General features: G+C 32.6%; 4 protein-coding genes across 6 annotated transcripts in view; 2 read left to right on the forward strand and 2 right to left on the reverse strand.

Moving 5' to 3' along the window:
- The window catches only part of LOC129799014 (putative thiamine transporter SLC35F3), a 41,108-nt gene extending 40,768 nt beyond the window's left edge, over positions 1-340 (reverse strand). Inside the window, exon 1 of the mRNA XM_055842604.1 lies at positions 284-340. The gene's annotated coding sequence lies outside the window, so the exon portion shown is untranslated. The remainder of the gene's footprint in view (positions 1-283) is intronic.
- The window catches only part of LOC129798865 (heterogeneous nuclear ribonucleoprotein R), a 142,495-nt gene that overhangs the window by 21,283 nt on the left and 95,502 nt on the right, over positions 1-25,710 (forward strand). The gene's annotated exons all lie outside the window — the stretch shown is intronic.
- LOC129799160 (mitochondrial pyruvate carrier 1) lies at positions 493-10,347 on the forward strand. 2 transcript variants are annotated; one of them, XR_008751494.1, is made up of 4 exons: positions 493-1,031; positions 1,182-1,282; positions 9,816-10,091; positions 10,168-10,347. XR_008751494.1 is itself a non-coding variant. In XM_055842843.1 (3 exons), the coding sequence occupies exons 1-3, from the start codon at positions 961-963 to the stop codon at positions 10,037-10,039; spliced, it is 396 nt and encodes a 131-aa protein (XP_055698818.1). In that variant the 5' UTR covers positions 532-960; the 3' UTR covers positions 10,040-10,347. The 2 variants fall into 2 exon arrangements, 1 of the variants encoding a protein (XP_055698818.1); XM_055842843.1 differs by having other exon boundaries at positions 532-1,031; positions 9,816-10,347.
- On the reverse strand, positions 11,503-20,508 carry LOC129798828 (uncharacterized). 2 transcript variants are annotated; one of them, XR_008751466.1, is made up of 7 exons: positions 19,217-20,508; positions 18,999-19,128; positions 17,380-17,726; positions 16,662-17,309; positions 16,482-16,599; positions 12,961-14,268; positions 11,503-12,532 (listed from the first exon to the last, which is right to left on the reverse strand). XR_008751466.1 is itself a non-coding variant. In XM_055842221.1 (6 exons), exons 1-6 carry the CDS (start codon positions 20,128-20,130, stop codon positions 14,002-14,004), a joined length of 2,424 nt encoding a protein of 807 aa, XP_055698196.1. In that variant the 5' UTR covers positions 20,131-20,508; the 3' UTR covers positions 11,503-14,001. The 2 variants fall into 2 exon arrangements, 1 of the variants encoding a protein (XP_055698196.1); XM_055842221.1 differs by having other exon boundaries at positions 11,503-14,268.

Genomic DNA, 25,710 nt, shown 5'->3' on the forward strand with positions numbered 1-25,710 from the left:
GAGAGAGAGAGAGAAAGAGAATGTGAGAGAGTCACATGAAAGGGTGGAATTTTTTTGGGGATTGAGTATGAGGAATAAATTATTGAACTTTTACTACCATTGATTGAATTTTCGTGTGAAAGAACTCAATGAAATTTCGCGTATACACATAAAAAAGGCTGTAAATATTGTATGTGCTTGAGCTTGCAAAAGAAAGTTGATTTGGTGAAAATTGCTACATTGATGGTGTTTCCGGGAAAAATTGAAAACTTGGGATAGGCAACGAATGATGAAAGCTCTTTACGCGGGAAATATCTACAATTCACTCAAAACTTTTATCAATTTTATTCACAATCACAAAGTTTTAATTGAAAATATTATTTTCCTTAGTTAATTTAGAGTATATTCAAGATATTTTTGAGATTTTCATTCAGAAAACTTGTTCAAGAACACAACAAAGCCACCCCCAAAATTACACTAAAGAACCTCTCAAAAGTTTCACAGCGGAAAGAGCACATGACAGAGAAAAGCTCGATAAAAGCTCACTCTCTTCGCCACATTTCGCCTGATATTATGGTGTCAGAAGTGACAATCAAGCAAGATAAACAAAAATTTTATGTGCTAATAAATACGAAAAACACGCGAAAAAACCACGCGCACGGATGATTTTGAGAAAATTTCGGGATTGTCTGCAAATTTTCAACGATCCCAAGGGGGCAGAGGAGTAAAAAAAGCTGAGATTAGAAGTACCAAAAGCACACATCATTGCCATTTAGTCTAGATTCAGGGATGTTATATAATATTGCCAATTAATTACCATAATTATTACGTGGACGTGATTATCTGCTTATCAAAGCGCACAACGAAGTCCTCCAGTATCTCATACACCAGACGATTGGCTTTAAGATAAGCTGACAGCTTAGAAAATCAGTGTTATTGGACATTTGATTGAGACAGAGTACAAAAGAAAACAGACGCAACATGTCCAAGTCCCTTGGTAGGAAGTTATTTGACAATCTCAAGAGCAAGGAGTTCCGGGATTATCTTATGAGGTAATTGAAGAAGTTTTTCGTACTCTAAATTGGTCAGGGAGAGCTCTGTGACTGTCCTTAGGGGAGGTCAAGAGAGTGACCCTGACCTTCTTGGTGTTCATAACCTTCTCAAGACCAATCATCTATTGAATTACTCTTTTCTTCCAACAGCACACACTTCTGGGGTCCTGTAGCCAATTGGGGAATACCTTTAGCTGCTCTGGCTGATATCCGGAAGGATCCAATAATTATCAGTGGAAAAATGACGACTGGTGAGTAAAATAAAAGCGCAAAGTAAAGTTCCTTAACCCTTTATCGTCGACTAAGAGAATGGTGACAAATTATGAAAAGCTCATTTTGTTAAATTAGTTCCATTTAAGAGAACGTATAATGTCCTTAATATACTTACGACTTAATCCGAGAGACAACGTAAATTATAATCAAAATAATAATTTGACTAAATTCTCAATTCGTCTTAAGCCGAGAGAGACTGATTAGTCAGAAACTAATGAAAACGTAATCTGTATCTGATCATTATTTTGAATATAAAAAGCCCTCTTCGGCTTGGCTTAACCCTTTAAGGACGATTGGAACACCGGTGTCCTATAAAAAAATAATTTTTCCTTACTACCTAAAGTTATTTTTTTCTTATATTTGTACGTAATTGCAAAGTAGAATGTTGAAGGAATCTAGGATATTTTTTGCATGTCTCCAACTATTTGCTATATAGTAAATTTTTAAGCTAAAAAATGACGAATTTTTAAATTTTCATATTGAAAATTGTTTTTAATTATTTTTCATACTTCCAAGTCTTTTTAAGCAAAATCGTTTTGGAACAATAAACTACAATACTCAAACATAATATATTTCATTAGAGTGAAAATTATCAGTCATTGGTATCGTCAGAAAAATTACTTAAATTTTTGAGTTATTTTTGTCCCTATCCTTCATTGAGGCAAAAATTACACCAAATCAGACTCTGTTGGCTTTTCGAAGGTTAGATGTAAGACATTTCACAAGTTTTATTTATCGGTTTTATTTTTATTGCTGATTTTCGGTCAGCGAAAACTGTCTCGTCGAGAAAGGGTTAAGTCGTAAGTCCGCCTAGTGCATAAGACAGTTTGAGGAATGCATAAAATATTTAATATTTAAGAAGTAGAGGAGACTGATGGAGCAAAACTTGTCAAAACGCATATTTAATTCTTTCACGAGCTCTGAGAAAACTTAACCCTCTAACGAACGGGTAAGACCGCCTCCAGGCCTTCTTTACAAAAATCACCTTTACAGCAACAATAAAGGTTTTATTTATTTAAAAGTGCTATAATGTCCTCGGTAATAGGCTTATAAACATCTCTTGAAAGTTTGAACTCATTTTGACTCTTCGTTTTGTTGCTATTTCCAGTTTTATGTGACAGGTCAGACAAAAAGCAACAAAAAATATTTGTGCAAAAAAACTCATTTCCAATTTCCATAAAAAAACCAATTTAAAGTTATCTGACTAAAATAAATTTATTTTTTACTGAAAGATATGTCATTCTACTTTGTATATTTTATTTAAAAAATTTGAAAAAACTAAAAATGTGAATTTTAGAAGCAAAAAGAGTTTCAAATTTTTTTTTTATATTTTCTCACCTAGCGCCTAAACTAAAAGAGATAATGAAGAATGGATGGCCTTTTCGACTTTATTGGATCATAATTATCCTAGAAAATATTGTTTTAGAACTTTTTTTTTCGCATATTAAAGAAAACACCGTTAGAGGGTTAAACGTTATATAATGAGCATATTCTTATAGGAAATTTACTGCTCTACAACATTGCAGAAGACTATTTTCCTCTATCTCGAAAGAAATGTGATTTTCGAATCATTTTCTAAAAGTCGATTTTGTGGAGATTCTCAAAATTGCTGGGGCAATTTGGTTAGTCTTCGGATAATTTGTTCCTCTAAATTTGAAATTTATTCCTCTGCAACTTTGTCGCAGATAATTTTTCTCTATCTTAACTAGAAATGTGCTTAAATTGAGCTAATCAGTATTGATATTTTCTGTAAGCCAAATATTCCAAAAATAGGGCTCAAAATTTCATTATTTTTTATTTTACATAATCTTTCCTCGAATCCCTTGAAACTTTGCAAGTTTTAAGAAGGTTCATGAAGGCTATGTATAATTAAAATTTCAAGCCTCAGTCTCTTTTATTTTAGAAAATAGTGAATATTGAAATTTTCGTTTTGACAAATTTTGCCCCAGTCTCCCCTATGCTGTACATTTTTGAATAGACAACAGGGGAGACCGGGGTAGAATTAGCCAGCAAATGATATTTTTGTTTGCCTATAAATTATGAAAAATATGTTTCAATTAAATTGAGAAATATTTAAACGAATAGGCAGGGAGTTAATTAATCTCTAACACCTCACTATCTAATGCTATTTCTTCCCCGGTATCCCCTACTTAATAGAAACTAGCATGACTTTTGGTAATTTATAAATAATTAATTATAATATAAATCTTAGGGGTCCCGGTCAAAATTCCGAATGTAAAAATCCTTAATGGGCTAAAGTTCCGAATGGGCCAAAATATCGAAAGTAAATATTCCGAATTCTTTAAAGTGTAGCCAAAAATTTTCTGTGTTTTGGGAATTGGGAAGCTATTCTATTTACCTACACATCATCCTCCGTATATTTTAACCATTTTTACATAATTTTAACCATTCGGGATTGCATTTTTCGGTATTTTGAGTTACAAGATCTTAAATTTTTCTTCTAAGAATTCAAGGAAGATGAATAATTTGTATTTAGTCGAGACACAAATTATCTTTCAGTTGTTGACCGAAATTCTTTCCGTTACTCAAGATGCAAATGTCCGTTTGATCGGTTTTGGATCAGCTTCACGGAATAATCAATATCTGAAGTAGGCTTGGGCAGAATTTTGGTTAGCCAATAGAATTGGGTCATTAATTTGGGTCAAAATTCGATCTAGTCGGTTCGGGTCCATACTTCAAACGCACGAGTTTTGACACTTTTACATTACAACCCTCTAAAAAATGGATATAAATTAAATGCTGCAATATTTTGGGCAGTAAATATCAAATTTCGTTTACCACAATATTGGTCTGAATTCTGAGACCATGATTGAAATCAAGATAAAGAAAATTTCAAGATATCGGTATTTTGAAATCAAAAAATCAAGATCAAGATGTGAAATCTGTACAAAGTCTTGAAATATTGATATAAAACACAAAACCATTTGGGTTGCAAGATATCTAATTCTGAAACAAATATTTCAAGATATCAAGACGTCAAATTGCTTGTTTTTCAGTAATAATAATTCCAAACCCCTCTCGCAGGTGCTTGGTATTTTAAAGATTATAACAATTTTAAGAGAGGGTTTAGAAAAGAAAATTACTATAAAAAATACTGTATTTATCGTGTAATTTAATCGAACTTGTACATATTTTTTTATGTATGTATGTATCGAAATAAATACACTGCAAATACTTGCAAAGCAATCACATCTCGCTTAAGCATTTTTGGGTTTTGCTTGCACTTCCTGTATTCACGTCTGTAATATTTCATATTTTTTAATACGGTCTATAAATAATTTTCCTATAATCAATCAACAAATTAAGCAGAAAAATGAAGATATTTGTCAGAAGTGACTTTTCGTTAAGTCTGGAAAATCTTGTAATCTTAGTTCTTGTCTAAGATATTTTATCTTGATCTCGGAAATATTAACCAGCTTGAAATTTTGATTTTGATTTTGATCTTGGTCTCATAAAATTGATACCATTGTTATTCTGATGTGTTTTATTGAATTCTGTGCGTTTTTTTTTTTAAGATTTAGTGCATATAATATAAAGTTTTAATTATCTGCACCGCCTGCACATGTACTGTTAATTATATGTCATGATCTTTGCATTTAAATCTAATCAAATTTTTAGATATTTGCCTTCAAAAATTGAGTATTTTATGGACTTTTTTGAGATTGTACTGATTAATGTATACGTTTTTTTTATTCACCAAAAAGCCAAATTATTGATATAAATAGTTTAATGATAATATTCATATCATATAATTGTTTATGGTACATCGAATTATCTCATCATTTAATTCACGGGGCAATCATCTTCCAGATGGACCACTAATAGAAAAAAAAATCATTTAATTCATAATTTAAAGATATTTTTTATCTGATCAGTTTGCGATTATTTATTGAGCAAATTGGTTTTTTGAGCTACCAAAAAATTTAGTACCAAAACAATATTTTTCGATTAAATAAATCAGAGGTGTGCAAGAACCGTTTGAAACCGAACAAACGTCAAATGAAACTTGTACGTAAATGGTCGAAACGTTACCTAAACAAACTTATTTTGACGTTTATTCGGTTTGAAACGGTTCTTGCACCTCTGAAATAGATTAAAGTTTAAAAAAATGAGATATTTTTGTAACGAATATGTCGAAATCTTCATTTCCCATTTCGACGAAATTTTGGATTGTAGTTGAGTCCGACTCAAACATGTAACTCGGAATGTGTACAAGTTCAATTCAAGATTGAATTTTGAGATTAAAAATCTCATTGACCGAATTTTATCCATTTCGATTTTTGAGATCAGTTTGTTCGGAGCGATTCTTTTTTCCGAAATTTCAAATCTTGATTGATTTTGATGTAACAGTAAGTAAGCATTTTTTTTTTAGGTTTTTGTGGATTCGGATTTGTAGTGAAAAGGGATAGGTTACCGTAAATGCAGGTGACTGTCCTTCGTAGGTGACTATGGCCCTTTACCGCTCGTCAGCTTTTCTTCAATTTTAACTCTTAAGGATGGTTTTTTACGATCCTATCTACCATGTCTTATCGGTTAGAACCGTTAGAACCATTCTTATATATTAGAATTAAAGAAAAGTTTACGAACAGTAGGGGGTAAAATCACCCACGGAGGACAAAGTCACCCGCATCAACGGTATGTTAAAATTGCCATTTGAAGAAATTTGTGCGTCTTTCATTGAACTAGAAACAAGAATGAAGAATTAAATAATTTTTCAGGACATAAAAAGCTCAATGAACACAAACTGGATGCAATTAATTTTCAATACAATAAAATTTATAATTATAATGCATTGAAAATTAATTTTATTATTTTATGATATGTTATTAAGGCAATAAAATAACATTTTACAGTACGACTCTTATAGTGAAAACGCGATTGATGCTTGTAGACGTCGTACTTATTACTTTACTCGTTAATGGTTATCTTAAGTTCTTACTCAACAAAATTAAAAGTTTATATTTACCCTGGAGTTTTACGTATTTTGTGCAGCTTAAAGCTTTTATGGGTTAATTTTATTCTATTTAATTGGAGTCATACTGTATTGGAATTTCTGTTTAATGTTAGTGTTTTATTTGTTTTAGTTTACGTTATTCATTTTATTATCATCGAAAATTTATGTTGAATTGTGAGTGCATTAAGGAAATTATTTCTATAAAACAAAGTTATTTTCCAAACATACAAAACAGCTAAAAAGATCATAAATATTTTTTAATCGAATAAAATTAGAATTCACTCTAACGAACAGTTCACTTAGTAACTGTTTTTTCTTTTGCATTATATTTTGGAAGATAGTAAAGTATTTCATCTAAAAAATCATAAAATGAGAATAATGACAGAGAAAACATTAGGCGAGTGATTCGCGAATATCTCTTGTCTGTGTGTTTTTTTTAGAAAATTAATACCGCATGAAATATAAAAAATCATCATCTTTGAGATTATAGTGCAATTTAATCTTATTGCATATTTGCATTTTCCATTACAATAAAGAGCAATTTTCAAAATTGTGTCATGATTCAACATAAAGGTTGAATGTATCTAATAACATAGGAACATGAGGAGCATATTTTGTTTTATTTTATAGGCATTTTCTCAATTATCATAATGCAATGAAAGCGTGCAATGTTGGTATAAGTTGATTTTATTAATCCAACTTTTTGAGTAAATTCGCTGGCGCTTCAAACAATTCTTCTCTCACAAATATTCTTTTGCTGAAAAAAATGTAAATTTCAAATTTTCACAAGAGATTTAGAATTATAAACAGTATTTTTAGTATATATGAAATGAAAAACAAGTTACAATATCCGCTAACTCCTCGAATTAATATTTAGTAAACAATTATGATCAAGGTGTTTTCCTCTAAAATTTTCAGACTCTTCAAATATTAAAATTTAAAATGTCTTTCACACGATGGCAACAAACTTGGGGAGACCGGGAAGAGTTAGCCAGCAAATGAAATTTACTTTTTCGTAAAATTTGCGAAAAATGTTTCAATCAGACTGGTAACCAAGCTGGTAACTGTATATTTAAATTAATAAGGCGGGATGTGTTTAAATAAATAATGCTTGATTTGGTCAATATTGTTATGGCAAATCATAAATGACTTTCTAATTCTAACCATGGCTAATTCTACCTTGGCTTTTTTGTATAATAGAATAGAATAAATTGAATTGAAAAAAAAAATGAATTTTTCTTTTTTGTGATTTTAATTTTATAAAATATGTAACTCAGATTATTATGGACAAAAACCTGTGAAATACAAAATTTAGATAAAAATCATAAATTATAGCTTGTTACAATCTCTTTTTTTTTATCTAAAAAAAAAAAAAGAGAAAGGGATGGCAAAGCGTCCCAGGCTTTGCGAAATGCTCGAACTCGTGACTTAGATGCTATACACACGGCTCTTCGTTATCCGGCACTTCGTTATCCGGGTGACAGCTGCCAAACGCTGGCGGTTGATGTATTCAAAACGATTTTTTACGAAGCATGCAGTTTGTCCAGAGTGAATTAATGTGTTATTTTCATTTTATCAAAGTTTTTGACACACAATCGTGCTACAAAATGAAACATAAACACACCACAAAGTAAATTCTGTTGTCCTTTTGACAGAAAACAAACTCCCACAGCAGAAAATATAAAAAACGTTGACCAGCACCAGATTCAAAAAATCAAAATGTCATTTTGTCCCCACGTCAGCCGGATAACGAAGAGTCGAGTGTACATCAAAAGTTCTTTCGCATCATCTACTGTTTAACGGTTGTTAATCGATTTAAACTCATTTATAAATCACTCAAAAGATCCCCAAAATAGTTCTAAGAGTAATAGAATTTATTTGCGGGCGAAAATTACTTATCGGTTCATAACCGGTTTATTACCGGTTTAGAACCGTTTTGAACCGAGTTATAAATCACTCAAAACAGAACCTAAAATACAATTAAAGAGCAATTTTATTGAATTTCGAATAAAAATTAGTTATCGGTTATGAAGCAGTTCATTACCGGTCCAGAACTGATTGGAACTGGTTGAGTTTTAGCGGAAATTCCAAGATCTTTTCAACGAACCCAAACATGACCCAACAACTAGTAATTATGTTACGAAAAATGTTAAAAAAAATGTTTTACGAACTTTTTAGTGGGTTTACGAGCATTTCGTAAGTCCCCAGTAGGAATTCACAAATATTTACGAACAATTTTACGACATATTTCTCCTGTGTAGTGATAAAATTTTAATGGATTGCTACAGTAATTTGTTAAACAAAGTTTGATATGACAAACTATGTATTAATGCTGTGAATTAAATAGATTAAAATTTTATTCAAATCCTAAATTCAGAGTTAAATCTTTAAGTTTTTAATTTTTAAAATAATCTTTAGCGTTTATTCGTGTTTTGCGATGATTTTTTTAATATAAAAATTGTTATCGACTTTAATATTTCTATAGAATAATTTAATTAGTAGAATAATCCGAAACTTAATTTAACACTAAACCTAATGGCGCTGGCACACCTTTTCAATTGAGTGAAATTCAATCGATTGAAATTCTACCTCTTACTCTTTCAAACTTAAATTTATATGTGGCTGTCTCTTTCTGCCAAATGAAAATTTAAATTTCAATTTCATTTTTAATTTTCGTTTGAAAAAGAGAGACAACATCTGATTTTAAGTTTGAAAGAGTAAGAGGTAAAATTTCAATCGATTGAATTTCATTCAATTGAAAAGGTGTGCCAGCCCCATAAAGACCGTTTTTGGTTGTTTTTTGGTCAAATGGCAAGCTACGGTGGGGTAGGATACCCAACAAATTTGTCTTGGAAAAGAGCAAAAAATTAAAATCTAAACACTGAAAAATATATTACAAGCATATTTTAAGAAATTCATAAAGTTTGATAGCGACATTATATCGTTTAAATATGTGTTAATTTTAAACCGCTCAATTTTACCGGGTCTTGGTAGGTTTAGTGTTAATAATAATGTTCTATATCTATAAGTTTAAACTGTTTTTTTAATAAATATTTTTGTCGGTAAATAGGCCAGTAAGTAACGTAAAGTTAAACATAAATTACTGTTTCGATTAACAAGGGATTCCAGGATGCTTAATTTGTTCTTCTCTTTGAAAAGTAGTAGTGAAATTTGTGAAAAAGGATATGTGTATTTCTATTCACAAGTTCTCAGAGAATCTGAATAACTTCTATTGAGAATGTTTTTACAGAAAATTTAGGGCCCTACAACTTTGCTTCACTCTTCTCTGTCTCTTAAGGAAATACACTTTGAGTACTGCTTTCAAAAAGATGATATTGTGGAAATTCTCAAAACTGTTGGAACTTTGACTATTTTTTCTTTCTTCAGTTTAACTACATGCTTCCTAAATATGATTTCTATTGACGGAGTAAAATACCGACCAAAATCTTGTAGCCAGCTGTATCAGAAAAAAATAAACAGACCATATAGAATCAATGAAATTTTCATGGTGCTAATGCAAACTTTTCCTTTTGCAGCGCTGTGCCTGTACTCGACGATCTTCATGAGGTTCGCGTGGAAGGTTCAGCCAAGGAATTTATTGTTATTTGCATGTCACATAACCAATTTTACTGCCCAAGGAGTTCAAGGAGGACGTTTTATCCACTATCACTATCTCGGTGGAAAGAAAAATGCTCCTCCGGCGGCTCCAGCCAAGCCGGAAAATGCTATTCAGGCTAAACCTGATGCTCCGGCAAAGTAGAGAAAGATTATAGATGGTGTAATAATGCTTAAAGAATTCTGTGGTGCTACAAGTGAGGACACCTGAAAACATATCATTAATATTGCCAGATTTTACCAAAAAAAAATCCCTCAATTTCTTGTATATAGATTTCAGAAATCGTACGAGAAAATATATAGACGGGATGTTTTGTGTTCAGTATCCTGAGAGGACACGTTCCTTGGACAAAAGAGGGTAGATGGAGAGAGGAGAGTCACAATATATATAAGAAAAAAAAATATTTTGTGTAAATCAACGTACACGATATAAAACAATAGAATTCCCAAAAAGGTTTTTTATTCTCATTTGGATGTGAAAATTCAACCAGAGTAGAAGCTATTGGAGACGTGCGTTTGGTGAATCACTTTAGACTTGTCCAGATAGTGTGAGGAGGGAGAAAACAGCGAGGAAATCCCAAAAAGATTGAGAAATGGTGGTCAAAATTCCCAAGAATCCCGGTGAGTCGATACTTTTTTTTCTTTTGAGATTTTACTTGACTCCCTGACTTTTTTTCTGTCCGGGAATACCCGGGAATAGCTCCCGGATAATGAGCGTGACACTTTTTTATGGTGTTCTGTGTCTCAATTGAACCCAAGAATCGGGCATTATTTGCGCGTCGTCACAGTCTCTATCCGATAAAATTTATTCCCTGAAATTCCTTGGTGAGGGGATCAGTGGAATTGTCCAAGAGGGAGCGTTTTTTTTTTGAGGTGTAAAAGGGTATTAGATAGAGCAGGATAGTCAGTGGAGTATCTTCCCTTTGGGATTTTGTCAATGCTGAAGCCTGAGAAGTCTCAGGAGAAACAGGTTTTTTTTTATCCAAAAAGGATAATCACAATGATGCACCCCAAGATCCCAGACTAAAAGAGTTGAAGGTATGAAAGAAAGGAAAAAAAAACTCATCTCGGGCTCCGCCTTTTTTCCCTTGCATCTTCAGTGGTGAAGATTTGTGTCCTGACAATTTCCCAAGGCTCAACCACCAAGTTGGTGAAAATTCTCCTCTGTTCCACGCCAACTGAGAATGATCACAGTGAATAAAGTGGCAGGGTAAGGGAAAAAAAGGGAATAAGAATAGAATGAGGAGGGCTTGTGTCAACCCCAGCTTTTCCATCTCTGAACACTAACTTCCATCCGCCTGGCGAGTTTTTAAAACTTGAATCATTTGTAAAAACGACTCAAGGCACTTCTACCGAGAAAAGGGGCACAAAGAAAAAAGTCCACACATAGAGAGAACTCATGATGTGTTGGACATGACATCCCTTTAAATATTTCTTTCCACCTCGCACCCTCTCCCAATTCCCATGACCAAGCGCAGCCCGTAGACTGGACAGCCTGAAGAGGTGGCTCTGGTGATCCCTTCGGCGCATCTTGGTGTTTTTCTTACTATACAGGACGCTTGTTTTTTTTCCTTTTTCTCGTACACGGAATCCTTTTTGGTCTCTGTATTGAAAATTGAACAGGTTTTAATTTATTTATTATGGGGTTGTGTCTCATCGCAACCCCTTTTTGTGTCTTTCACGAAAAAATACAGTATTTTCTCCTTAATATTCTTATTACACTTTTACAGCATTTTATACTTCTTCAAACAAAATTACTTTTAACTACTTTTTCCAAAATTCCACAAATTACATATTGCTCTACTTGAGATTCTAATAACTATCTTCACTATGTACAAAAAAAGTGTAAAGTCTGAGATTCTTAAAATCTACTGGATGGAATATGTTACTATGTCTTACATTTTCTTTTGTTTTTAGTTTGTATACACTTGCAGTACGAAAAAATATATTCATGCTCAGTTTATCTTCTAGAAAATATCTTGAAATTTATCAAAATTGTTTTGAAACATTTCTTTTAAAAATATTTTGCAATGATATTGACACTAACAATTTAAAAAATCAAATTCGAGAATTTTGAAAATACGCTTTTGATAAGTCTAAAAGCTATAAAGTCATTAGAAAACAACCTAATTTGCCGATATTTCAATTGCTCGATCTTAAATTTTAAAATAGGTCTGAGCTTTAGGTTCTTAAATCGGAATTTTAAAGCTTATTCATATTTGATAAAGATATTTAATTTATCTATATGGAATGTCTTTAAAACTAAAAGATAAAACGCGCCTAACTTCACAGTAAATAAATTATAGAATTAAAGAAAAACAAATGGAAGATATAAGTGTAACATTACCAAGCGTCTTTTTCCTGAACATAGAACAGGACATTTTATTTATTTATTTTTTTTAATTTTTTAAAGACTTTTAATCTCAGAATTGAGAGATTAAATATTTAAGTCAAATATTTATTGACAAAATTAAAGATTTCACATTTAAAGTAAAGATCAATGACGCGTAATTTATTACAAACTACTTTTGGAGGAAGTTCAGTACCTCTGAATTGGGGTACCGTAAACGCGAGTAACTTTGTCCCTTATGGGTGACTTTGACCTCTCCTGTTCGTAAGCCTTTATTTATTTCTAGAACTTAGGGTAAGTGTGCCAAATTCCGGCCAGCTTGCAATTTCGGCCACCTTTTTTGTTCCTCGAATTTCCATGAACTTTTAGATTTTACGTACTCTAGAGATTATACAATGCAAAAGAATAACAAAAAATGTAGCTTCGACAAACGAGATGACGTAAAAAAGGCATTGGAAGAATTCCTGAAGGGCAAGGAACTATGAGAATCAAGGTGGCCGAAATAGAGCACCAAAGCTATGTCTACATTTTTATTCATTTTAAAATGTATTAAGAAAGATTTTAGAGTAAATAAAGACGATAAACTGTCTACAAGGTTCTAAGCAACACTCCTTAAGTAGAAAGAATAAAAAAATCAATTTCTATTAAAGATATTACATTTCAAAAGTAAGACTTTGGTGCTTGCATGCAACTATGCCGAAATTTGGCACACTTACCCTAAGGATGGTCTCTACCGATCCGATCTGCCATGTCTGATCGGTAAAGATCATCCTTAAGTTCTAGAAATAAAGAAAAGCTTACGGGTTGTCAAAGTCATCCGCAGGGGACAAAGTCACTCGCATTTACGGTAGCTTTGAAATAGAAGTTTTTCTATTATTTTTGAATGAAACTGGACCATACCATGATACAATTTAATTCGAGAAACTAGTCGTAAAGCTAAATAACATCATGATAAGCCTCAATTCTTTTTAAAAATTGAAGAAAAAAACCCAATTTTAAAGGTACCCCGAATGCAAAAGTGTCACATTTTCTCCTAGATTTAAATTTAAAAAATTTCAACCACATTTAAAAATAAAGGCATCTTAAGGAAGTAGGGGAAAGTGGTCTGCCTTTGAATGCGGCAACCTTTGAATGTTTCAATTTCTCCTTTATTTCTCAAAGCAAAAATTCTATTTTGAGAGTTAATACTATTAACTATTTTCTATTAACTTTGATTAACAAAATGGAAATTTAGCTTTGGGAAATAAGAGAAAAATCAAAGCATTCAAAGGCTGTCGCATTCAAAGGCAGGCCACTTTCCCCTATAATATTTCTATTTTAGTTTTGTTATTTCAAAGTGCATTGCGTTTTAATTTAGGGCTTTAAGAAATGTAACACTTTAAAAATAAAGATCTTTAATACTACAAATTTTCTTTTTCAAATTCCGATTTTATGATTTAATGCTTAAAGATTTATATCGCAATTAACGGAATAATTCTACTTTAACAAAAAATCAAGAAATTCCCAAGAAGATGTTCTATTTTTTGGTACTTTAAGTGTATATAACCTCTTAATATATAATAAACATTGGACGGACTTTAGTTACAAAAATACTAAATGCTAGTTTTCAATCTAGGGGAACCGTTAATTATGTAAAAAAAAACTTGCACTTTTCTTATGTGGAAGATCTTAAAAGATGTTTACCTTACATTGATTCACTGTCGGTTGTCACCCTAGGCTGCTCATAAAAGATAAAAACATGTGGCTTCTATTGGGATCTATCGAATTCGAGATATTAGAGGCCAGGAGAGTATGAAAATTCCTATTATTAATTGCAATCCACTGTAGATTGAGGAAGCAGCGGCTAGGCGGCACTTGAACAGATCAAAACGAGATTCCTTATCCACAACAATATTTTGGAATTCAGCTTCCACCAATTGTCCATCGTAGTACGTGATTAGATCTTCATAAGGATATTCAAAGCCTTGTAGGCACTCACACTTGTAACCACCGCTGTCGTAACCTCGACCCAAAATTGGGACGCACTGAAATTGATATTTAAAATTAGGATTACTGAAAATAAATATTTCAGGAAGTATATTTGTTCTCTAGGTTCTCTAGAATAAAGTAGTTTTCAGATTATACGTTTAGCTGAGTTACCGAAAGTTTGAAATCTTCAAAAAAAGAAACAATTACGAAAATTTTTCAAAATATATTAAGTCAATTGCATTTAATAGCTAATTCTAAGCCGAAATGTTTGCAAAATTAAAAATTAATGCTTATTGAGCATTGCTCAATGAGAAATTATAATAATAAGGGCAGAATCACATTGACAGTAAAATGATCACCGTATTTCGCTAATTTACGCATTTTTATTTCTTACGGAAATTCCCAATTACCGTATTAGCATATCTCATACTCGGTTAAGTGAAAATAAGATAAGAAAATTGAAGAAATAAAACGAAAATACAATAAACGGTGAGCAAAAAAACTGTACGATTAATTTCTCTTACTGTTTTTTTGCTCACCGTTTATCGAATTTTCGTTTCATTTCTTCATTTTTTTTTTAATATTATTATCGCCTAGTGCCACCGAGTATGAGATAAGGTAATACGGTAATAAAAAATATGTGTAAGAATTGCAATGAAAATGCATAAATTAACGAAATATGGTGAGGCTACGGAAAGCATTTTATTGTCAATGTGATTCTGCCCTAAAGCCATATAAATAATCCTTAACTCTATATCCTCTGTATAAAAGGAACATGTAACTTAGAATTGATACACATTAAGAATATTTACGATTTAATATAAGAAATCTTCTTTATTTAGTAAGATCGTAAAGATTCGTTTCAGGCAATATCTAAAAAGCAAATTTTATTATATGAATACATAAGCTGCACCTAAATATAATTAATCGTAACCCACGCAAGACAGTTGAAATTTCTATTTTTAATTGAAATGATTAACAATCTTATAATGTAACATTTTCGGAACAGAAAAATATTTCAATTTCTGTCTACTGGGGACTATTTCATTAAAAGATTAACCACGTTCCTATCAAAAAAATCTTGGGAAAATTGGAAAGGAAAAAAATGTGATTTTTATGTAATGTTTTTCAAAATTTAAGTAATATTTATTAATAATCTCGCTTATTATACTCCCAAAATTTTATGTTTTTTTTTCATTGCTTGGCGATTACATTAAATGGTTTTTTTGGGGACACTACATGCAGAAGTTAATTCTTCTATTAAGATTACAATGGTCATAATTCGAAAGTCTTGAGTCACTTCCCATTTCCCATCCCATCTCTAGAACGGTACCGCAACAGGGTGTTCGTGGTGAGAGGGATTCAGTTTTGATTTGACCGAGGAATGGGGAGCATTAAGCTCCGGGTTCCTGGGCTATGGAGTTTGACTTGAAAAATGACTAACAGTCACACAAAATTTTAATTTCCATTTAAATTTGCTTAGGCTTTCACTTGGATTTTGCCTATAATTTCTATAATTTCCATATACTTAATATTTCATTTGAAAAATATTTCAACAACCAAATTTGATATAATTGTTTTAAGTCATCCATTGTAAAAGATTTGTGGCTTATTTTTCACTGATAAGGAGCCCCACGGAGCCTTTTCTTTTTTAGAGTGAAATGGTAGGAGTACTTTGTTCCAATAGGTCAGTGAGGGGCCATACCCAATAGGTCAAAATTTAGGACCTTCTTTTAAAAAATTTTAAAATTTCAGAAATGTAAAGGAGCCTTAGTTTTTAGGGGAAAGTGCCCAGGCTTGATACCATTAGATGCTTCGTAAAGACTAAATTTTTCCTATGTTTCTCAATAAACGTGACACCACAATATATTTTAAAAACTGGCCTTTTTCCCATAGTTTTTAAAATATGATTGCGATGAGTAACATATATATTGTGAAACATAGAAAATTTAGTCATTACGAAACTTCCAGTGGTATCAAGCATGGGCACTTTCCCCTACTGCTCGAACTCCACGGAGAGAGCAGTATATTTTAGTATAGCATAATCAAAACATTTTTTTTAAACGTAATTGATGAAATAGAACAAATAATATAACGCTTGTTCTTTAATGCAAATGACTTAGATTCGAACTTCTTTTAGATCGCCAGAAATTTTACTAGTATTATAGGTTTTAGTATCGCATCTAGAGAATTTAATACATGATAAAGGTTTAGAAAGAGATCTTGTGATTTTGTATTAGTATTAAAAGAAATATATATTTAAACTTACATAAGATGTCTTTTCGTCACATTTGTGGGTGTTCTTGAAGGCATTAGGTGTGTAGTATTCACTAGGGCATTGATTGATGTCCAATTGAAGCATATCCATGGAAACAGCAACCACTCCCCTAAAAATAAATAATCTAATAAGCCACCCCTATCTCCTAAATATAGCTATGCTGAAACTCACTTAAACTCAAGTTTGACTTTGATACTGTCCCATCCAAAGAAGGGTGCAATATATGTGACTAGCCACTTCTTCACGAGTCCATTGCAGTCAAACTGTGGTGCAGTCCAGTATCCATGATCCATATTTCCAGCATGATAGTGATTGGGATAGTGTTCGTACTTTTGCAAATGTTCACCAGATTCATTGTATCGAACCTTCATTTTCATGTGGAATTTCTCCAGAGCATCAAAATTTGTTGACCATCGTTGCTTGAGGAGTCTGAACCAATCTTTGCCCGTGTAGAGTTCTTCAGTTTTATTCAATCTGGCTAAATCTTCAACTTTGAATTTACGCGTATTTAGTTCCTTTTTGTAGGCAAATGGGGCAAAGTAGGTACGATTGGTAAATTTATTGCGATCCCAATATGTTGCAGCTGACCAAATACGATTATTACCCAAAACAAGGGCTAATGTTTCGCCTATCATTTCATCTTCTGTGAGTGGTTTGTCTGCCACCCTTTTGCCTGAATAGACCTCATCTGGATCGGAAACTTGGAGGAAGGCACTGATAAAGTTTGCTAATCTAACAGCCATTCTTGCTTCATTGGCAAATTGCTCCTTTACACCATGAGCAACATCACCTGGCAGAATTAAATCTTGCGGATGGAAGCTAGAAAGAAATATAGAAAATCATTTAGAAATTGCTTCGATGATTTATTTCATATACAATGCGCACTTACTTTTTGCACGATTTCTCATTGACACCACGAATAAATTTGAGAGCTTCATCGATATTCATTTTTTCTGTGTGCATGGAACTTGGACCAGTTGAGAAATTTCTGTATTCATAGAAACGATCTAGATATTTCTCACGGATATGGTATGGAGCACGATCCCATTGAATAGGCACTTTGTTCACCCATCCAATTTTGAGACAATCAAATCCATTGTAGTACTGTTCAGAGGATGCTCTCTCGAGGATTTCCCCGAGGAAAGGACGTCTCACGACACTCGGAAGTCGATATCCAGGCTTACATCGACATTGATAACCACCTCTTCGAAATCCCCATCCATCCATTGGTTCACACTAGAAAAAAAATGAAAATTTCAAGGGGTTAATATACTTAAATTTTGAGAAACATTTTAAATTAAATATTATACAAATTTTCTGCAAAATGTTTCTCTTGAAAAAAAATTAAATATTTAGGGTAAGTGTGCCAAATTTCGGCATATTTGCATGCAAGCGTCAAAGTCTCAAGTTTGAAATTAATATTTTAAATTCAAATTGATTTTTTTATTCTTTCTTCTTAAAGAGTGTTGCTTGGAAACTTGTAAAGAGTTTACCGTCTTTATTTACTCTAAAATCATTCTTAATACATTTTAAAATGAATAAAAATATAGACATAGCTTTGGTGCCCTATTTCGGCCACCTTCATTCTCATAGTTCCTTGCCCTTAGGGAATTCTTCTAATATCTTTTTCACGTCATCTCGTTTGTTGAAGCTACATTTTTTTGTTATTTTTTTGCATTGTATAATCTCTAGAGTACGTAAAATCTAAAAGTTCATAGAAATTCGAGGAACAAAAAAGGTGGCCGAAATTGCAAGCTGGCCGGAATTTGGCACACTTACCCTAATTCCATTATATGTAAATTATTAAATAAGATGGTCCATTAACATTAGCAGACATCTTTTTCAATTTTTTGAATTATGTTATTTAAAATGCAAGATTTATTATGGATCAAGCCTATTCCCTGGAAGCGACCTAGCAACATAATCACATTTTAATGCTTAATTTTTAATTGTTACGAAAGATAATATTAATTATCCATATAACTGCCAAAAGTACTACTAGTATGGTCGTATCACAAACTCTTCTTTAATTAGTAAAAAGTATCCAACCATCACTGCAGATACAATGAAAATACAGTTAGAACACTTTCATTTTAAAGAGATGATTTATATTGATCTTTAAATTCAGTTATTTTTTAGTGCAAATTTGGATAAAGATGAAATAGAGAAAAATTCATTCGCTTTAGAATCCTCTTAATATTTAAATTTTGTAAATTATATGCATATCTTTAATAACTGTCGAAAAAGATTTTCTTTGTCTGTGTAATAGAGATTGCTTTTGGTGGAATTAGAATCCTCCAGCTGGACTCCATTTCATCGTAACTTATAGGGAAAATCTCGACAATATGATGTATGTACTCTCTTAATTGAACTAATAACTTATGTCCATGGTTATTGTTCTTCTTTTGAACCATAATTCATAATGGATCTAAAGGGTCTTTCTAATCTATAAATTTCATTTCTTGACAGTTAGTACCAGTCTCTAAAAAGAGTAGAAATGAAACTTACTTCCGTTGTTTCTTTTTTACATCTTGCTGTGTCGGCAAATCGATTTGGTCCTCTGTTACCCTCCCCCTTGGGGCATTGATTAATGTCTATTCGTTCCAAGTCCATTTCTAATACGGATATAGCGGTGTATCTGTAAGAAAGAAAAAAAGGACAATGAATGGTGAAAATAGTGGAAATCATTAATGAAATTTTTGCAAATGATATGGTAAAAATCTCACTTAGGGTATTCAATGTGTCGAAATTGGGTGTGACGTGGATAAATATCTGCAATGGGTACAACAGCAGCCACAAGCCACTTGTTGGATCGTCCACAGTCAAAGTAGGGTCGGGTCCATTTGACTGGTCCAGGAACTTCATCAGCTCCTGGTGGTCCGTGGAATGTGAAGGTTTCATTGGTGTTATTGGCATAACGAATTTCCACTTGATATGTTGTCTTGGTATCATGTCTTTGGTCAACTTCGTCGGGTAGCCAGAGTTTGTACCATTCGTTGATTTTATAAAATTCGGTGGTGTAGTCCCGTGAGAAGGAATTAGATGGTATAGCTCCCAAGTCTCGAACATCAAAAGTGTTCATTGTAGAAATTTTTTGTAGATGAATTGGATCATTGAAATCGTCTAAACGGAAGGTTCTTGGTGCAAATAAGGGGAATGTTTTATTGAAGAATCCTCGATATGACGAAGTATAGGAGCTATTTGGCGAGAAGTAAACGGCCGATGCGTTTATATAGGGATTGGCTGAGACATCAGCTACGGTGGATAAGAAGTAGTACATCATTCCGGGATCGTAGGTATCATTGATGGCTGGACGGATGAAACGACTCTGGAGGATGTAGCTCCAGAAGAAGGATCGACTTAAAGCCATATTGTGCAGATGAAGTAGGTGTGTTCGATTAGGAAAGATGGGATTAATGTTGACCTCTTTAATATCCGGAAGATGGGATACAACATCATCATATAGATATAAGTCACTCAAATGTTGAATAGGACAATTATCTGCTGTAACTTTATCCACTTTAATCTTAACTTCATCGAAGGCATCTCTTGCTTGCCACTCATACTGGGCGATCACACCCATTGCCATGAGTATGGCAAAAGTGGCATAACTTTTCCATAGAATATGGTAACTTGCCATTTTGGCGATTAATTCACCCCCTTAGGTTCACACCGGAGGTAAAGTGTAACACAAATCTTTGTACTTTTTCACACAGAAAACACAATTTTTTGAACAAAACAACTTTTGGGACGGTACACGCCTATATGGCAGCCATTTGTTTTCATTAATATGATACTCACACGAATTTGTGGACTGACTCAATCATTAAACACCAACATACTGTGGGTCTTTCAATACTCCAAGAAGCACTATGAGCAGGTTGTTGCTTGCCCGCATTCAGGGAATTCGTATGTGACCAGCGATGTCTGTCCCATTGAAGAATCCCATAGAGTTGGGCGTTAGGGCATGATTGTGTGGGTTGCCGACTCTTATACAAAGACGATTCTTAATGATTTTTTTTCTATTGTTTACCTGTGTGGCACCTGCGGACTTCAGTTGTTAGAGATTCCTTACCTGACTACCAAACATTTGAATTTGGTGAGACGATATACACACGGGATTATACTGATTTAAATCAATTTTTACGGTTTTAATTTTGATCCTAGATCAAAATCAAGACAGTTTCATGATAAAGTCGATAAAATATTAAATTTTAAGTAGGATTTGAATTTTTTGTAGGTAAAAAAATATAAATTATTTACATAAATTGGTATAATTTATATAACTGAGTAGGTTCTATGATGTAAAAATTTAATACTTCTTTATCATTTTGTTTAAATATAATTAGTTTATTTCACTATTTTTTAATTGAGATGATTATCACTCTTACAAAAAGCATTCAGAAAAATTAAATCATTAAAATTTTATATTGACATACCCCTCAGTTTTACCACTTTCCTTGTGTTAAATAGAGGTCTTTTCACAAAGAGCGTGGTATTATCTTATGAATTTGCTCCGGAATCGAGGCAACATTATGTTCACTTATTTTGAGTCATGCACAAACTTTTTGTTTTAAAAGTTTTGGGATTTAACTTCCTGAGCGGTTTAATTTTGGACTATCATCTGCCAAGGCGATTAAAATGTGAACGACTTGTTTAAAATACTAAAAGCCTTATTTAACTTTCTAGGTATCATTTTATATAAAAAAAAGTGTGAAGCTTTAGAAATTTAAAGTTTTCGCTCAAATTTTAATATCTAGGGGAATGTTAGTTAGCATGCTTCGCACAGAGTGAACCTTCAAACAACGCAAATTTTCTCTTTGTTTGTAAAGAGCTAGTTCGTCATTTCTTAGCCATAAGATAGATCATTATATTAGGCTCATGAAATGAGATGAGAAATGGTAGGTCAGCTCTTTGCAAACAAAGAGAAAATTTGCATCGTTTGAAGGTCCACTCTGTGCGAACCATGCCTACATTCCCTCATTTATCTTTTATTTATTCCGTACAATAAAATCCTTTCTTTCTTAGTTATTAAACTTATTAATCACTTACCCTTACACACTTCTGTTCTTATCATTCTACAAACAAATCTTTCTTTGACCAACTGAAAGGTTTTGTATTTCGATTATGTTAAGGATTAAATCATAGCTGTCGGTTCGATGCAAAGATACGATAGGGGAAAGTGGGGAAATTTTTAGCATGCCTGACTTTTGAAAAAAAAATAAAAAATAAAACTTTGGGATAATTAATTATTATTTGCGAAATGTTCTGCATGTTCTGTATTTTTTTTAGATAGATAATGCAAAAATAAAAAGTAACTAGATTTAATTTAAGTATAGGAGAACTTAGGCATGGTTTGCACACAGTGAATCTTCAAACTATGTGAATTTTCTCATTGTTTTTAGAAAGAGCGAATTCGTCATTTCTTAAGGCCTCTACACAATAAGAGCAATTTTCGCTAAAAATCACTTTTTTGAAGTAAGGTCTGCACTTCTGTATGTGGAAACGTCAAAATTCTGTCAAAATTGTTACCAAACAAGCCTTTAGCAATAAGATAGATTTATTATTAACCTCATGAGACGAGATGAGAAATGGTAAACCAGCTCTTTGCAAACAAAGATAAAATTCGCATCGTTTGAAGGTTCATCACTGTGTGCAAACCCTGCCTATATTCCCCTATAGTTTATAAAAAAAACTTTTGTTGTCTGCCCTGTCCTATCTTCCATTCTTAACGTATTTTTACTGCTCGAACTCCACGGAGAGAGCAGTATATATCGACGGCTCCATTATATTACTCCAAGAGATATGTTGTTCCTGGGAGCGAGATCTATAACTGGTGAAAATTTGGTGGTCATCCGGCGTTCGGGTAACGAGATATTTGAGACTTTCGAAAAAAAATTACACAGGCAGCATAGGAAATCACCAACTTCAAATGGCTCTCCTGAAATATTGTCATTCTGAGATAGCATAGTATGGAATGGAACCGTGGATATAATCCCTCGATTTTTTCACCCCCTCCACCCAAATTTCCACCTTCCACCCCCCGGAGACCACTGTCCGACCGGTGTCGCCAGTTCTAGAGGCCAAACGGTAAGGGATAGCGATTTGGGAACTTCGGGGAACCTCCCTATAAGTTGACCCAAGTATCGTTAACCAAATATAGTTAACCCAAGTATCGGTATTTTCCCCCCACCCCTTCCCTTCCCCTCCCAAACCATGTTTTGATGAACCTTGATTACCCAGACGAACATTTCGTCTATAAAGGAAAATACCTTTGAATCATTCTGAATAACGGTTTTTCAAGGTCAAAGTTAAAAAAGACACTAGAGAGCGCATTTATAGAGCGAATGGTATCATGTTTAGGCTCGTTGGAAAGGTCTTGGAATCTCCTTTAAAACTGAACCGGTTCCAATCGGTTCTGAGCCAGTTCATAGCCGATAAATAATTTTTATCCGAAAATCAATTCTATTGCTTTTAAACAATTTTGGAAAATCTTTTGAATGATTTATAAATCGGTTCAAATCAGTTGAGAACCGGTTAGGGGAATCGTCAATAATGACAAAAATCCCTTAATAAAATGAAATGAAATGAGAACCGGTAAATGGGAAATGATGCGAAAGTACTTTTGAGGTATATAGCATCTAATAAGTCACGAGTTCCGAGCATTTCGCAAAGCCTGGGACGCTTTTCCACCCCTTTTATAAAACAGAGTGTGTTTTGATAATGTGGGTTTAAAAAAAAAAATATTTTGTGAATACTAAATTGAGACCCAGAAAGTCGTTAAATCATAATAATAAAATTTTGGAGTAAAGAGAAATTAAAAGTATTCGTTACCTTCTCAACTCACTTAAACCTTTAAGTACGAGAAGCTTTTCACTGACCGAACGAAAACAATGAAACGTGTAAACTTAAACTTTAGAAAATCTAACAGAGGTTGATTCGGTTTTTTTTTTAATTCTATGGGCGATTGTGACATAAACATAATCCAGAAATAATATGATAAGAAAATACAACATAATGCCCAACGCACAATAACTTTTGTTTAGTAAACATGTTTTTGACATTTCAATGAGAGTGAGTAAGACCTAGATCTAGTCATCTCGCTCATTCTCATGGGAAATTTTGAAAACATGTTTATAAACAAAAATTATTGTGCGCTGGTCATAATAATAAGGCTTAGTTCCCTTTAAAAATAAGAGAAAATAGCTCAATTTTAAAGCTGTCACTCTTCCTCCTAACTTGAAATAAAATATCTTGCTTTTTTGGTACTAAGTTTTTAATTTATTTTATATTTTTTTAAAAATTTATTTAATTTTTTACTGACCATTTGATTTTTAGGCTGGAGCAGTGTGGGCATTATTTAGTATTATTTTTTGGTCAGTAAAAATGAAAATTTGTAAGTAGTGAAATATATTTTTGAGAAAGGGAAAATTAAGATGTAATTAACTATTTTGATTTTGTACTGATCAACATGGATTTTTACTTGAAAAATGATCTTGTTTTTATTGAATTTTTACTGACCATTTTTAACTAACTGAAATTTCCAAATATTAAGTCGTCTGATAAAAATATTTCTGCTTTAATGGTGCTATTATTCAAGTACGACAGGTACTTTTAAATGTTGATCCTTAAATAAACAGATGATCCTGAAACAGGAATCCATTACGAACAAAAGCAAAAGAACTATGACTAGTTTTTATGATTAGATTGTGATTGGTCCAGTCAAAATTTTTGCAAAAAAAACTGATGTTACAATGGATAAAAAAATTCTGTGTCATGATACAAGTCTTTTATATAAAATTACCCCTTTTTGATCGTCTTTTTATAAGCTTCGATATTTAAGTCACGCACAGACACTTTTTTTTCATTTTATTCACCTCTCCAGCAATCAGACCCAGAAAGTCCAGACCCAGTTACCAACAACTACGAAAAAAAAGTCCCTCAGCTTTTCAATGGTCTCTGCATGGGCTGGTGTCATGCAAGACTGGTTCCTCAACACTTGCATTACATATTTTAGTAGCACATTTTTTCTCTCTTGTGTTTATGTTACAATTTGCTGGTGTGGTCAATTTTTGAGCCCTACGGTGTATCAGTAAAATTTGTGGCATTTTTTCTTTCTAACCGGGTAGGTGGAGGTAAAGGAAGTGTCGAATAAGGAAGAATGTGGCAAGATCTTTTTGGGGAAGAAGTATAGGGCAAAAATTAAAGGGGGAGTTTTCGAAACAGAAGCCTTACCATAAATTACCAGGTTCATCTTCAAATATTTTAGATTGCATACGAGAGATATGTATGAAAATGGTTATAATTGTATGCAAAAAAATTATTTTTACCACAAAGAAAATGAGTGTTTTCGGCTTATACAACTTTTTTGTCAGAATATTTTATCGACCATGACCTTCTTTCTTTACATTTCATGTTTGTCTTTGGCTCTTGTATCTTTTCTCTGTGCAAATTTTTCCTGTCGCTCTTTCTTTTTGATATCACACAAAGCTATAAAAAAAAACAAGATAATGAAAGGGCAAATTGTGTTGCAGGAAGAAATTTCAAAAGTGCTTCTCTCCCTCTTGATATTTTTTTTCCGTTGAAAATGCAACCAATTTTTTATTTTCTGTTAAACAAAAATCTAAATTTTAAATGACTTTGTTTAAAAATTGCGCTTGAGCTTTAAATATGCCTTTTGATGTTCTTATACAATTTTATCTTATCTCTGATGCTAAATTTATGAACAAATACTGTATTAGCAAAAACCAAAAAGAGATAGTTTAATTTTACCATTATATTTCATACATTGTTATTGCTCGAACTCTACAGAGAGAGTTAATGTTGGGATTACTGTGCGATTTTATAGGATCACAATTTTAGCTCGTTTTGGGGGGTGCCACATTTTCAATTTTCTTTAATTTTTTTACTTATAAGAAAAATAGTGCAAAAATGCATAAAAAAATAAATAATGTGAACCTCTTCCACACAAATATATCTGTAGCTGGAGTTGTTCCCATGTTATACCAAATTTGTATATAATTCCTTTATTTTTATCATTTTTACTAGTTTTAAAATTTTGAGGTCATATGATAAGACATAACTTTTAGAGTTCAATAAACCATTTTTAAAGTTTAGCAATTGATTGTTAACATGATTTACATTTAATTCTATTCCTCACCTTCTCCTTAACCCTTTAAGAACTATAGTGGAACACCAGTGTCCCAAAAACAAAAGCATT

The sequence above is a fragment of the Phlebotomus papatasi genome, chromosome 1, assembly GCF_024763615.1.
Source record: "Phlebotomus papatasi isolate M1 chromosome 1, Ppap_2.1, whole genome shotgun sequence".
NCBI lineage: Eukaryota > Metazoa > Arthropoda > Insecta > Diptera > Psychodidae > Phlebotomus > Phlebotomus papatasi.